This window comes from Hoplias malabaricus, chromosome 18 (genome assembly GCF_029633855.1).
Source record: "Hoplias malabaricus isolate fHopMal1 chromosome 18, fHopMal1.hap1, whole genome shotgun sequence".
In the NCBI taxonomy this organism is placed as follows: domain Eukaryota; kingdom Metazoa; phylum Chordata; class Actinopteri; order Characiformes; family Erythrinidae; genus Hoplias; species Hoplias malabaricus.
In genome coordinates this window covers 17,085,788-17,099,403 of record NC_089817.1, presented here as the reverse complement: position 1 = coordinate 17,099,403, position 13,616 = coordinate 17,085,788, and the positions used below count along the sequence as shown (strand labels likewise).

The following is a 13,616-nucleotide window of genomic DNA, read 5'->3' as shown; positions in this document are numbered from 1 at the left end:
GCAGCTTAGCTTCTACCAAGGATGGTCTTAAGCACATTATGTGTAGATTGACCATTTGGTGGGTTTGGCAAAAGCGGCTGTGCACATTTTTTTAGGGGGTCACCCCGTGACTATGACCCTGCTTAAAAATCCACGTATTTGTAACTTTACATTTTCAAGTATTTGACTTGAAAAGTAGGAACACGTTATGACATGACCATCATTTTCCATATTCGTCCTTTAAATGTGATCTATAAATAAACCTTATTTACTTTTTGATTACATATGTCACAATGTTGATCTGTAATGTTTATCACATTCTTGTCAGGTTGGTGATTACAGCAACAGACCGTGGCAGCCCCAAGCTTGCTGGTTCAGCCACCTTAACCGTCATCATCGTTGACCTTAATGACAACAGCCCTACCATCCCTCTGCCAAAAGAAGTGCACGTGCCAGAAAGTAAGTCAACTAAAGACCATTGCCTTGTTCGTGTGAATGAAATACCATTTATATTATTCTCCCTGAGCAATAATAGCTTTGTTATAACCACCTTTGCTTTGCTCTGAGTCTCTGAACTCACTGAACCCCTATGGCCATTTTGAAACAGTTGAGCATTCATATGTATATACCTGTTTCTTTTCATTGCACACCCACCGAGATTGTGTTATGTCTCTCCCCCAGACTCGCTTATCGGCACAGAGGTCACCATGGTAACGGGAAACGACGTAGACTCGGGCCCAGCGCTGTCTTATTCTCTCCGTCTGGACACTCCCTCGCAGGGCAAGTTTGGAATTCACCGCTACAATGGCAGGGTGTTTCTGACTGCCCCTCTGGACTTTGAGGAGAGGACGTGGTACACTCTCACAGTTCAAGCCTCTGACTCTAAGCATCAGAGTGAGGCTAATCTCACCATTCTAGTGGAGGATGTGAATGATAATGTGCCTTCTTTCACACAAGACTTGTACCAGGTAAACTGAAAGAATAATGCAATCTGTGTATTCAAATTCATAATGTTAGTTTTCTGCTTCCAGTGTGTTAAGTTGTCCTGACCAGCTTTTTACCATAGTGTGAAAGGGGGTAAACATAGCAAGTTGGTTGAAAGTAATGGGGAGTGAATTCAGTTTGAAATAATTGTTCTTGCTCTATATAGCCCTCAGGTGTAACTACTTAAGTGTCTGTTTTTATCCAATTTGTGTTTTAGCAGGCTCATATATTAAATGACATGTTTTAGGGTAAAGAGAGTAAGAACAGAGTTTTCTTGATATTTGCTCACACTTTTTCCTGAAGATTTATTTGGAGCTCTATTTTCCTCATAAAACTAAGTACTAATTTGGGCTAATTCATCAGGTGCAGACAGATGACCTTCCCAGCTTTTCACACCTTATTAAATTTGATGGACAGATCAAATAAATTTGCAAATGGACATTCCAGAATACAAACACCAAACGGTTGTTCACAGCCATAAAACATTTACTAGATGAATAAATGTGCATGTAGAGGTCACATTAAGCTTATTACTCTATGGTGGTTAAGGAAATGACATCAACATTGCAGAAGGAGCCCTTTATTATATTAAAGGGGAAAGGAAGAAAAGAGTCAGAAAATATCCTTCGTCTGTGAAGTTATACTGGAATACAGTGTGTTTAGTAATTGCCCTGTTGTGGCTCCCCAGGTGACGCTGCCAGAACACTCCCCTCCAGGCAGTTCTGTCATCACGGTAACAGCCACAGATCGGGACTCTGGAGAGAATGGAAGGGTCACCTATCGAGTGATGTCATCATCCAGGGAGGGGTTTTATGTTGACCCCAGTAATGGTATGATGTTGTTTCTACTTTTTCCTCTTGATACTGAATGAACATTTGCATTGCCTGTTTAATGAGTAAACTAAATCCCACTTTAATTTTATTTAAGCATTCTGTATGACTTTACTTTACAGGCACCCTGTTCATCAGTCAGAAAGCAGAGTTTGATCCAGAACGTCCCTCTGTGAGTGTGGTCATTGAAGCTTGTGATGGTGGAAAGCCATCTCTGTCCTCCATCGCCACTGTCCAGATCCAGCTCACTGATGTGAATGACAATGCCCCTATGTTTCATCAGTCAGAGTACAGAGCTACAGTTTCTGAGGATCAGCTTCCTGGAGCCACCATCCTGACCTTGGAAGCAGTTGATGGGGATCTCTCCCAAGAGAACTCTGGATTTGATTTTGCCATTGCAAGTGGAAACATTGGGAATGCCTTTCAGATTGAAAGCAGTGTTCGTTTCATAGAGGGTCATGGTTTTCAGACCGTAGGCACACTGATTCTGGCAGAACAGCTTGATTTCGAGTTAATGTCTCGCTACAACCTCACCATTGTGGTGTCAGACCGTGGTGTTCCTCAGCGTAGCTCCAGTGTGCCTGCTGTCATTACGGTGATTGATGTCAATGACAACCCTCCGGTATTCAGCCATGCTGAGTATGTAGTGGCTCTGAGTGAGGAGGCTGCAGCTGGGACTGAAATCCTACGATTATCTGCAACTGACCAAGATTCTGGCCCCCATGCTGTGATCCAATACAGCATTAGCTCTGGAGATGAGAAGGAGCTGTTCTCAGTAGACCAATGGACTGGAGCATTACGACTGCAGAGGCCTCTAGACCGAGAGTCTCAACCTTCCCATATTGTCATCATTCAAGCCTCAGATGGTCATGGCCACTTTGCCCTAGCTCCTATAAATGTGGAGGTGAAGGATGTCAATGATAACAGGCCCTACTTCCCTATTGAGACCATGACTGCAAGCATTAGAGAAAACCAACCCCCCAATTCAGCAGTCACTGTGTTGCACGCTATAGACCACGACACTGGCATCTATGGACAACTGAAATACTTCATAGTGGACAGATCTAGTCAAGGAAAAGACTACTTTATTGTGGATGAGAACACAGGGGAGGTGCGTTCTCGACAGGCCTTTGACTTTGAGAAGTTGAACTCTTTCCATTTCATGGCTTTAGCTGTGGATGCAGGCAACAATTCTGCCACAGTTACTGTACAAGTATATGTCACCGGGGAGGATGAATACGATCCAGTCTTCTCCTCCTCAGCCTTCTCCTTTGAAGTGCCAGAGGGAGCCAAAAAGGGACAAAGTATTGGTCAGGTGCAAGCCAATGACGAAGACGGAGGTGTGGATGGGATTGTACTCTACTCTTTCCCAAACAGCTCTCCATACTTTGAGGTAAACAAGACAACTGGTGTGATATACCTCAAAATGGATAGCTCTGGAAGTTCTAGCGGTGGAAGCCGCTCAAAAAGAGAAACCCGTGTTATGACCATGGATGTCACAGCCCACAGTCCTCTAGAAACCTCAAGGATCACAACTGCCCAGTTGACCATAGATGTCACCAACACGTCTTTTGGACTTGCAACTGACTTTAATATTCTCCTGATCAGCATAATCGCAGCTTCTCTTGGTGTCATCGTCATCTTGATCATAATTGCAGTGGCATTGTATCTAGTAAAGTCTAGACGCAAGAAGAAGGGGCAGAACACCGGGACTGTTGATTCCGGTACTGCATTGCAGCAGTTGGACGAATCCAAACCTGCTGGTGGAGAGAGGATCTACCACCAGACCCTTCCAGGGTATGCTGGGGATCAAGTTGGAAGTGCTGGTCCTTATACCAGAGGGGGCTCTTTGGATCCATCCCACTCCAGTGGCAGAGGATCGGCAGAGGCTGCAGAGGATGATGAGATCCGGATGATTAACGAGTATCCCAGAGTGGCTAGCATCACCTCTTCAATGCAAGAGCACATCTCTGCCCGGGGTCCAGATTCAGGAATCCAGCAGGATGCAGACCAGCTCTCTGACATCTCCTGTGAACCAGGAGCACTTGATGCCAGCCAGTGGTTCAAAGGGAAGAAACTGGGAAGTCTAAGTGGCACCCTACTCTCAGGGCAGCTTCCAGTCTACAGAGATGAAGGTGGTGGCTATCTTGGAGTGGGCAGAGGGCTGAACATATCTCATCCCAAGGACTACGCCTTCCCTGAGGATGGCAAACCTTCAGTAGATGGCTCCCTTACTGCCATAGTTGCTAGCGATGAGGAGTTACGAGGCAGCTACAACTGGGACTACCTTCTCAACTGGTGTCCGCAGTTCCAACCTCTTGCTAATGTCTTTACAGAAATTGCCAGGTTGAAAGATGAGAGTATACCCCCCAACAACCCAAGGCGACCCTTCCAACCCAAAGCCAAGACAGATCCTAAACCAAGAATTGATCCTCCACCTCTCATTACCTCAGTAGCTCATCCTGGTGCCAAGTCTGTTCCACCAAAGCCTGCCATTGCACGGACGTTTCCACATCTAGCGTCCCTCAGGCGGTCTCCTATTAGCCATGAGGGTTCCATCTCATCAGCAGCCATGTCCCCCAGCTTCTCCCCTTCCCTGTCTCCTTTAGCAGCCAGGTCACCTGCTGTTTCTCCTTTTGGTGTCACACAGGGCCCCTCAACTTCCATGATTAGCACCACAGAGCACTCCTTGGAGCAAAGTGATGAGGCAGAAATGAGGATCTAGTTCTGCTTTGTTTTTTGTTTTTTTTGTTTTTTTAATCAATGGGAGGAAGCATTGACCTCTTGTTCAGAAAAGACATGCAAACCACTGTGGACTTTGTGAATTTACTAAAAGAAGCAAGAAAGGATGCTCACTGTAGTCGTCTTCGAGACACAGGTTTCTGGTAACTGACATAAACAAGGGTTAAAAAAAAAAACAATGCTGCTGTGAAATGACGATACCCTTCATCAGAGCCAATGTAGAGTTTTGGAGATTTGTATGTCCTTTTGTGTCACCTTACTGGCTGGCCAGTGAGATAAAAGCTTTCATGCTCTTTTCTTTTTGATACTGACAAATTACTTTTTTGAAATGCCAGTGTTTGGCAGAGTCTTTCCAAGATGGCTGCTATACCACTCTTTTTGGACCCTGTTTGAACTCAGAACGCAAAACACACATGGTCCCTTACCTTCATATATACACACATGTTCAAATGTATTTTTAAGTGTTTCGTTGCATCAAATCACAAGTTCCTTACCTTACATTTCTGAAGAAGAACATGTCATTACCTCACATTTTAGAGGTGCTCACTGCATTTAAATGCTGTATATTTGTATGTATGCTAGCCATAGTGTTTATGCCTTCTTGTTGTACAGTGGTTAATATCATCATAATGTATGCTTGTGAGTTTCTGTTTGATACTTGCTCTGTGTTGTGAATGAATGGGGAGTGTTGTGTTTTTATAATTATTTATATAAAAGTAATTTCATGGAGATGCTGAGAGTACCCATATTATGTAATGACACACTATACATTTCTTATTCTTTTGCTGTTATGTTTAACATAAGATTTTCTAGCGTCATATCAGATACTGACAAGACCAGGTTTGAGGCTTATTTTGAGGCCTAATCATTAACTAAAATGATTGAAAACATAGCAAATAAACTGTATGTGAATGGGTTTCTTGCACAGTGCCAACTAAAAAAGGACGCCTCTTGCTTACAGCTTTTAGTGCGTTCAATTGTTTGTTCATTCTGAGAGATTTGAACATTGGGCTATTCTTGCAGGTAAAACTGTCCCTTGCAAGTTGTCAAGTGCTTCCATATTGTACCCAAAGGTCAAATGAATACCAGGGAATCTATCCACACTGGTTGTGGCCAGCAGAACTGGACTCTGTAATTGTTAGCACATGAAATACACCTTTCTTTTTGGAAGAATACTGGACATGTTATATAAAAGCTTTAAAATGTCCTTCTTTTGTTATCCACTGCAAAGACAATTACAGCCAATGTATGTCCTCCCGTTTTCTTTGATGTCCTCCTATTTTCTGAGGACTGCCTGGCTACTTCTGGTGCTTGCCTAATACCAACACTGCCTCAAGATGGAACGGCCCTTTCTAGTCCTCGATAAAAACACAAAGCATAGAAGGGGCTGAACAATGCAGTCATGACGAAAAGTTTACTTTCTTTAGTTTAAGAGTGTTGAAAAGATCCATTTGGAAACAGGTTTAACTTCAGACACTTGCCAGCCTCCTGGCCGCACAGTGGTAGAAATCATCTGTACATATATTTAAAGCAACCATTAAATTCCTACTGATTTCTTTAGTTAAACTATTCAGTCTTTCCTTCTTTTTTCCTGTAGACGTTGAATGGAGCACTGGCTAGGGATATAAAAAGCCAGCAGAGTCTAAACAGCTCTAATCATCTGGCTTTTAGGAAAGACTTGCAGAGGTCAGAGTCAAATTTGTCCTTCATTAAAAAGCTATTTCCCTGCAAATAGTATGTTCCTGTAGCCAGCACTGGCCTGAGACTCTACAGCCCAGAGCATAGGGTGTGTCTAGTACTTAAACATCATCAAGCTCATCAAGAGACACATTATATTGCCAAAGGCGTCTAAACACCTGCATGCCCAATGTTGCTTATGAAATCAAGGGCAGGGTTGTTCAAACACTAGTTCACAACCCTTGGATTGTTTGTGAGTCAAAATAATAAATAAATAAAAAATAATGAGTCATGGCGAAAATAATAATAATTAAATAGCTAAATTTTAACAGGCACATACATATCACAAAATAGACACATTTGTTTTGAAGTTTTATCCTTGGACCAGAGTTACATGGGGCAGTGGTTAAAATCTTCCCCTACTTAACAGGACAAAACATTCAAGAGCCTGATATGTCACAAATAAAAAAGTGATGAGCTGTGTTCTTAAGGTAGCTGTGCACCATTTTGCAGTGATATCAGAGGAGCACTGCTGGACTTCAGGTAAATTTAAGGCATCATATGCCTTCAGAAGAGTTCTACAATCATATATTACCACACCTAACCCTAATGAAACTGAATTCAGCTTAAGGTGCTAGAATGTAAATAACTCTCCATTTAAGGTGAAACTAGAAACTAACTAGCTACCTACCAATTCATCAGTGTACTGCTAGTGATGTTTTATGCTTGTTATGAAGAAAAGGGTCATAATACATTAAAACTATATTAAGATCATATCATTGTTATCATAGGTGTTAAAGGAGAAAATATTAATATTTGTTGGTTTTATTTTCCAACAAGGACTGAGACCCCTAGGCAAAACTGAGAAATGGGATTCACAATAATTCTACATATTTTTAATAGTGGTGTGGAGAAACAAATAGGCCAACGTTAGTTATATTTTGTAGTATAAAGCAATAAACATACAGAGTTTGTGTTGCCAAGATTGCAATATGAATCTGGCCAAAATGTGGGTCACTGGAATAAAGTAAACAAAAAACCCTGATCAAGGGAATCAAAAGAGAGTTTGTCCCTCCTTTGCTGGAGAAACAGGCTCTACATTTCTAGGAATAGTTTGCAAGCACGTACCAAATATGGCAAACATTATGAAAAAGTACAGGATCTACATACGCAAACAATACCTACACTGTGGCACAATACACTTCTTATATTTAACTGTTTGGCAGCATGAAACTCTCACATGAACTCAGGCAACAAAAATTTCTGCTGCGTGTGTGGACCTCACCAGATACAGTGCTTGAAAATGCATATCATGTTGATTTATGTAATTGCAATATGTTGTTCTCATATGGTGGCCAGCCTTGTTTGTATAGCTGTGCAAGGATTTCTGCTCCATTAATGTGCCACACAGCAACAAGGAACATAATTGTTTAAGAGGGATATGTGGAACATGAGAGTAGCATATGAGCAGGTTAATGATGGAAAGTAGGGTAACACTTAACTATAGATCTACATGACATCTACATACGCTTTTCCAGGAAAGTGGCAAAAACCTACATAAACATCTATCAAGGCTTATTCCAACCAGTGTCAGCTGTCTCAATACATTTGAGGGAGAAACTGACTAAAGCAGCTAAAACAAATGACACTTATTGAGATAAGCATGTCTTGAGCTGTCATGAAAGTGTTGTATAGATGTGGTGTATTCTTATACATGATGATTGACATGAAAGTTACATAAATCAGTTGCAAATTCTTAGGTTTTTTAACATGTTTTTGAAAGTTTAAACAGACATTGAGTGGCATATTAGGACTACAGGTCATGTTTCTGCCATGTAGCTCCAGGGTCCTGGAGTCCTGGGTTCCATCTTTATCTCAGGTCATTGTCTATAAAGAGTTTGATATGTTCTCCTTGTGTCCGTGTGGGTCTCCTCCCACACTCCAAAAACTGTATGTTGCCCATGTTGTTAGGTGGATTAATCATAGGCGTGCATATGTGAGGGACTGGGTGAATGTATGATGCCCAGTGATGGACTGGCACCCTGTCCACAGTGTATTCCTGCCTTGCATTCAATGATTCTGTTTGGGTTTTGAACCAACAATTACCAGGAATGAGATGAAGCAGTAACAGATTATGAATGAATGAATAGAAATGCTTGAGTTGTTTTTAATGGTAACTAAACAGCTACCTTTCACAATTTTGCGATAGCTATTTTATAGTCCTATGGTTTATTTTATTTTAGAGTCAGTTATAACTAAGTTGGACTGTTCTGTGGAGAAGTATAAAGAAAGCCTTTCATTACAGCTTTAGCATATGGCTCATTCAGAATATAGTTTTGAGAGTAGACCCTGTAGGTCCCTAATGTTTAATGTTATTTCTTAAGTGTACCATAAAGAATTTAAGTCATCTGACTTAACTGGGGCAAGTCATCACCACATCATTACTATATCTCACACTAGAGCTTGATGAAATCTTTATACCATATTTAACACCAATCAGCCATATCACTGAAACCACCTTGTTGTTTCACCTTTTAGTGTCCAAATATGGGACGGTTGGCAACACTAGTGTGGTGGCCCTGAGCGTTCAAGAACAGTATGAATCAAGGTTAATAATGTATGTCCATGGAATAGGATCTATACTTGTGGAACTACAAAGGTACATCGTAAGTGAAAATGATCAAATGAACAGTGAATTTAAAAAAAAAAAAAACGAGGTAATTTATAACATTTGGACTGATCAATCTACATCATAAAATTTATGCGAGTATAATAGATGATCCTATCAGACGTGAAAGAGAGACCAACAGGACAATTAATATGACTTCAGAGAATAATTAAAACTACCTTAAATTTTAGTGAATGTAAAGGTAAAAAGATTTGATTCCAAGTAATTTTGAACTGTTTATATTGGTCCATGCGTGATAAAAGTTTGGCAGTGTAAATGGAAGCTGGTATATATATATATATATATATATATATATAATAAACAATTTGTGTTGACATTGTTGACATGCATGAGCATCATGCTGCAAACTGCCAAGTAATCATTACCTATTTATTTCAATGTAAATTGTAAAGGAACTCTAACCATGTCAGCCCTGATTTGTTTTAGCTTTGAAGCCTGAGCCCTTATTTCAGTCGGCTGGTGAAATCTGAGGGTTGTATTTTTGATTCTCAGAGGAGAGATGTATTGTAGCCAAGTGTGTCATGGGTAGCTTTATATTCTCTCTCTCGTTCCCTTCATCCCTCCCTCCTTCCAGCTGTTTGTCTTAAACCTGATCTGTCTAGCCCCATGCTGTATGCATGGTTACATTTGTCTAAGACTCAGCTCCACTGTACCTCTGTACTACAGCTCATGTCTCCCAGATTTACACTACAAAATATTACTTAGAAAGTATCATTTACACTATATACATACAGGCATGGATGAACTACTGTTCAACCAGTACCAACCAGGTATTGCTGATTTTAGTCTGTATGTCAAAACATTTGCAGACACCTGTTCTAATGAGTGATTTCTGTTACTTTGAGGTGTGCTCATTGTTCACAAGGCATTGGAATAATTGAGGACCTCTGTACATGACCTAGGGTCATGAGCCTAGAGGGGAAACGTCCTCTAGCATTGGACAGTCAAACAGTGGAGTGATTTAGTGTCTTTGGGAGGGGGTGGATTGGTATGTAATATCAGACCTTATTATGCACTATCAGTACCTGACTGCAAAGAGGGAACAATCTCCTTTATAATACCTTTGATGTCAGAGGAAACACTGATTGAGTGTGCACAGCTTTTAATATGTACAAAACTTCCCCATGAATGAAACACATTAGAAACGAAGTGGATACTATTTTAACAATAATGCTCTTTTCATAGACAAATATTAGCAGTAAAACACATCCTTAAAATATTGGCATTATCCCCCTCCAGCCCATACTTGGCATAATACAGGATTTAATGCTTTACTATGTAGATTGTAAAAGCTGTGTACATAACTAACTTACATTAGTTCTTTCCCCTAATTATGAGGTAAGTCTACACACATTTGGACATGTATTGTTTAACCAGTTCTGATAAAGTAGCTTTTAATATGTGCATATAGTTTTATTCTGAAAAATCAATAAGAGCTGAGTTTACATATGGATGTGCTTAGCCTTGTTTTTGCTGCCTGACCTTTCTCTGGTTGGGTCAGCTCAGGTCCTGTGTTATGAATGATTCATTTGTTTTAATCAAGGTCACAATTAGGATGAAAAATAAGGCTGATTAACTTTCCTGGCTATGAATATTCAATGATCCATGTGTAAAAGCGGGATTTATTATCATCTAAACTTTTGCCCTGGAATTGTGGTCTGGATTTTCAATTTAACTATCATTTATCAAGGTAAGGACCCTGATATTGGTAGCAGGATTTTTGATTTTATTATTTTTTTTTTTTTTTTTCCCCAGAGCCATTAAGATGTCGTCTGTCGTATAAATTCTGGCAATGGAAAAAAAAAAACTTAATGGAATCAGTAGAGTTTGTGCTGAATGTAACATAAAGGTCAGTAAAGGCTCTGCATAATCCTTTAATATTTCCCTCATATATCAACATCCTCGTCCAGTAACACAAAGGTTGAGGAGCAGGGATTAGTCTTCAACCACATGCTGTGTTATATATGAGTGTGATAAAGAGAATATAGTGTTTTTCATTAGCCTTGCTGTCGGAGAGAGAATAGCTCTCGCTTCATTTGTATGTGCATGGATGCATGAAGTACATTCCACACTATCCCACAATGCTCTGACACCTGCTCCCCTTGAGAGTTATTTCACCAAACATGATGAAAATGTGGTCATGAGAAATCCATTCAGTACACACTACACTGGACACCTGCTCATCTGTCATTTCTTCTTCTGAAATAACTGGTATTAATAAAGCGTTTGTCTCATCTGCTACAGTCATGTTGGATGATTAGTTCTGGATCACAAACACCACTCCTGATCCTCCCAAAGGTACTGAATGGAGTTCCATCTCTGTAGAGAACGCAGTTCCACTGTTCTGCAGCCCAGCGCTGTGTTGATTTATACCCCTCCAGCCAATGCTTAGCATTAAGCAAAGTGATCGCAGACGCAAGCACAATGCCAAGAAAGATACTATGGACATTATGCAAACTGTGAACACACAATTGAACTTTGTGCTGACAGCTGAATGGAGTCACATTCTAAAAGCATTTTTATACATTGAACACTGGATTAGGAACACCTACCTTGTATCTACTCATTGTCCATTTTAGCAGCTCCACTGATCATACAAAAGCACTTTGTAGTTCTACAACTAGAACTACATTACAGCAGGTATAATTTGGGTGGTGTAACATTCTCAGCGCTACAAAGACACAGACATGATAGAGGTGTGTTTGTGTGTGTTGTGCTGGTACAAGTGGATCAGTCATAGCAGTGCTGCTGGAGGTTTTAAAGCCCTCAGTCACTGCTGGACTGAGAATAGTCCACCAACCAAAAATATCCAATTAATAGCATCCTGTGTCTGTAGGAATAGAGGTCGACCAACTGCCTTTTGCATTACGTCTACAAGGTGGACCAATTAGGCACACTAGCGCAAGAGTAACAACGCAATACACACTAACTCACCACAACCATGTCAGTGTCACTGCAACACTGAGAATGAGCCACCACTCAAATCATGCCAGTTGTGTGGTGGTCCTGTGAGGTTCCTGACCATTGAAGAGCAGGTAGAAATGGGTATAAGAAAGTATGCAGAAAAACAAGTGGACTACGCTCAGTGAAGTGCTCCTGTATGGTCAGTGGAGCTGATAAATTGGACAGTGAGTGTAGATACAAGATAGGTGTTCCTAATCTAGTGTTTGCTCAGTGTAATATCTAGTGGGAATATATGTTACAAAAACAGGTGTCCACAAATATGTGTCCATACAGTAAGCCTTATTGTACTGTAAACCAAATATGTCTCTATATACAGAATGTAACACTTTTTTATGCAACATAGACAGAGATTATGTTTTCTTTCTTCCTGGTCATAGAATAAGAGTCTTATATTAGGTCCAGGGGTCTTGTAATGGTTTCAGCAAGTAGAAGCCACACATAGTTAAGTTAGCATAACTTGACCACACAAGGATGTACTTTGCATCATGGGAAATAGCTCCAGCTCATATCAACACTTTATGAGCCTCTTGAGGAGGAACCTTGCATTTAATGGAACAATTCAAAGAGATTCATATGTTAAAGGAATACAGCAATGTTTTTAACGTCTGTGCCCTGCATTTGTAGCAATACCCTCAGTTTCTATGAGTTTCCCAGTATAAATAGCACAAAAAAAAACACAGTACCTGCCTATTGGCTTCTGTAATAAGTGTATTAAGTGTAGAGAGCTACTCTTTATAGTAATCAACTATGTAATATAAGACAGTTGCTTAACCACATAAAGTGACTGGATGAGAAATTCCATGACTGCTGATATAGAGTATATCAACAATAGAATTTTTAATTCTACATGTATCTCTCTGCTGTATTGGGCTGTTTCAAATAAGCAATATCACATGAGGGGCTTCAGGTGAGTTTAGACAATGAGGCAATGTAGAGTCCACATAAAATACTCTTATATCTATGGCAGGACACATATTCAAGAAAGGCCAGTCATTGGTTTACAATTTACATTACTATAAAAAAAAAATCTATGACCACTATTCATGCAATTCAAATATGCAATTTCTCAGTATGTGGGGGAGGTGGGGGAATGTAAGGAATAGTAGTAGCATATATATATATATATATATATATATATATATATATATATATATATATATATATATATATATGATCAAATGGAAAAGATGATATATTACCCAAAGTATTCGCTTGTCTGCCTTGGCATGCATTTGAACTTTGACATCCCATTGTTAAACCATAAGGTTTAATATGATGTCAGCCCACCTTTTGCAGCTATTACAGCTTCAACATGTCATGTTTTCAATGTTTAGGAGTGGGTTTATGGGTATTTGAAACCATTCTTCCACTAGTGCATTTGCGAGGTCAGACACTGATGTTGGACTAGAAGGCCTGGCTCGCAGTCTCCACTCTAATTCTGTTCTGTTCTGTTGGGTTGAGGTCAGGACTCTGTGCAATCCAGTCAAGTTTTTCCACACCAAATTCGCACATCCATGTCTTTATGGGCCTTGCTTTGTGCACTGGTGCACAGTCATGTTGAAACAGGGAAGGGCCTTCCCCAAACTGTTCCCACCATGTTGGAAGCGTGAAATTGTCCCAAGCCTCTTGACACGCTGAAGAATTAACTTTTTTTTTCACTGGAACTAAGGGGCCAAGCCTAACTCCTGAAAAACAGCTCTGCATCATAATCCCCACTCCACCAAACATTTCACTTGGCAAAATGCAGTAAG

The 13,616-nt window shown here is 40.3% G+C and overlaps 1 protein-coding gene across 1 annotated transcript in view; it reads left to right on the top strand.

Annotated features, from left to right (window-relative positions):
• Nucleotides 1-4,518, top strand: part of LOC136675189 (protocadherin-16-like) — a 143,867-nt gene extending 139,349 nt beyond the window's left edge. Inside the window, exons 19-22 of the mRNA XM_066651616.1 lie at nucleotides 308-438; nucleotides 661-947; nucleotides 1,652-1,793; nucleotides 1,916-4,518. Coding sequence (XP_066507713.1) covers nucleotides 308-438; nucleotides 661-947; nucleotides 1,652-1,793; nucleotides 1,916-4,518 — 3,163 coding nt within the window. The remainder of the gene's footprint in view (nucleotides 1-307; nucleotides 439-660; nucleotides 948-1,651; nucleotides 1,794-1,915) is intronic.
• Nucleotides 4,519-13,616: the final 9,098 nt, after the last annotated feature.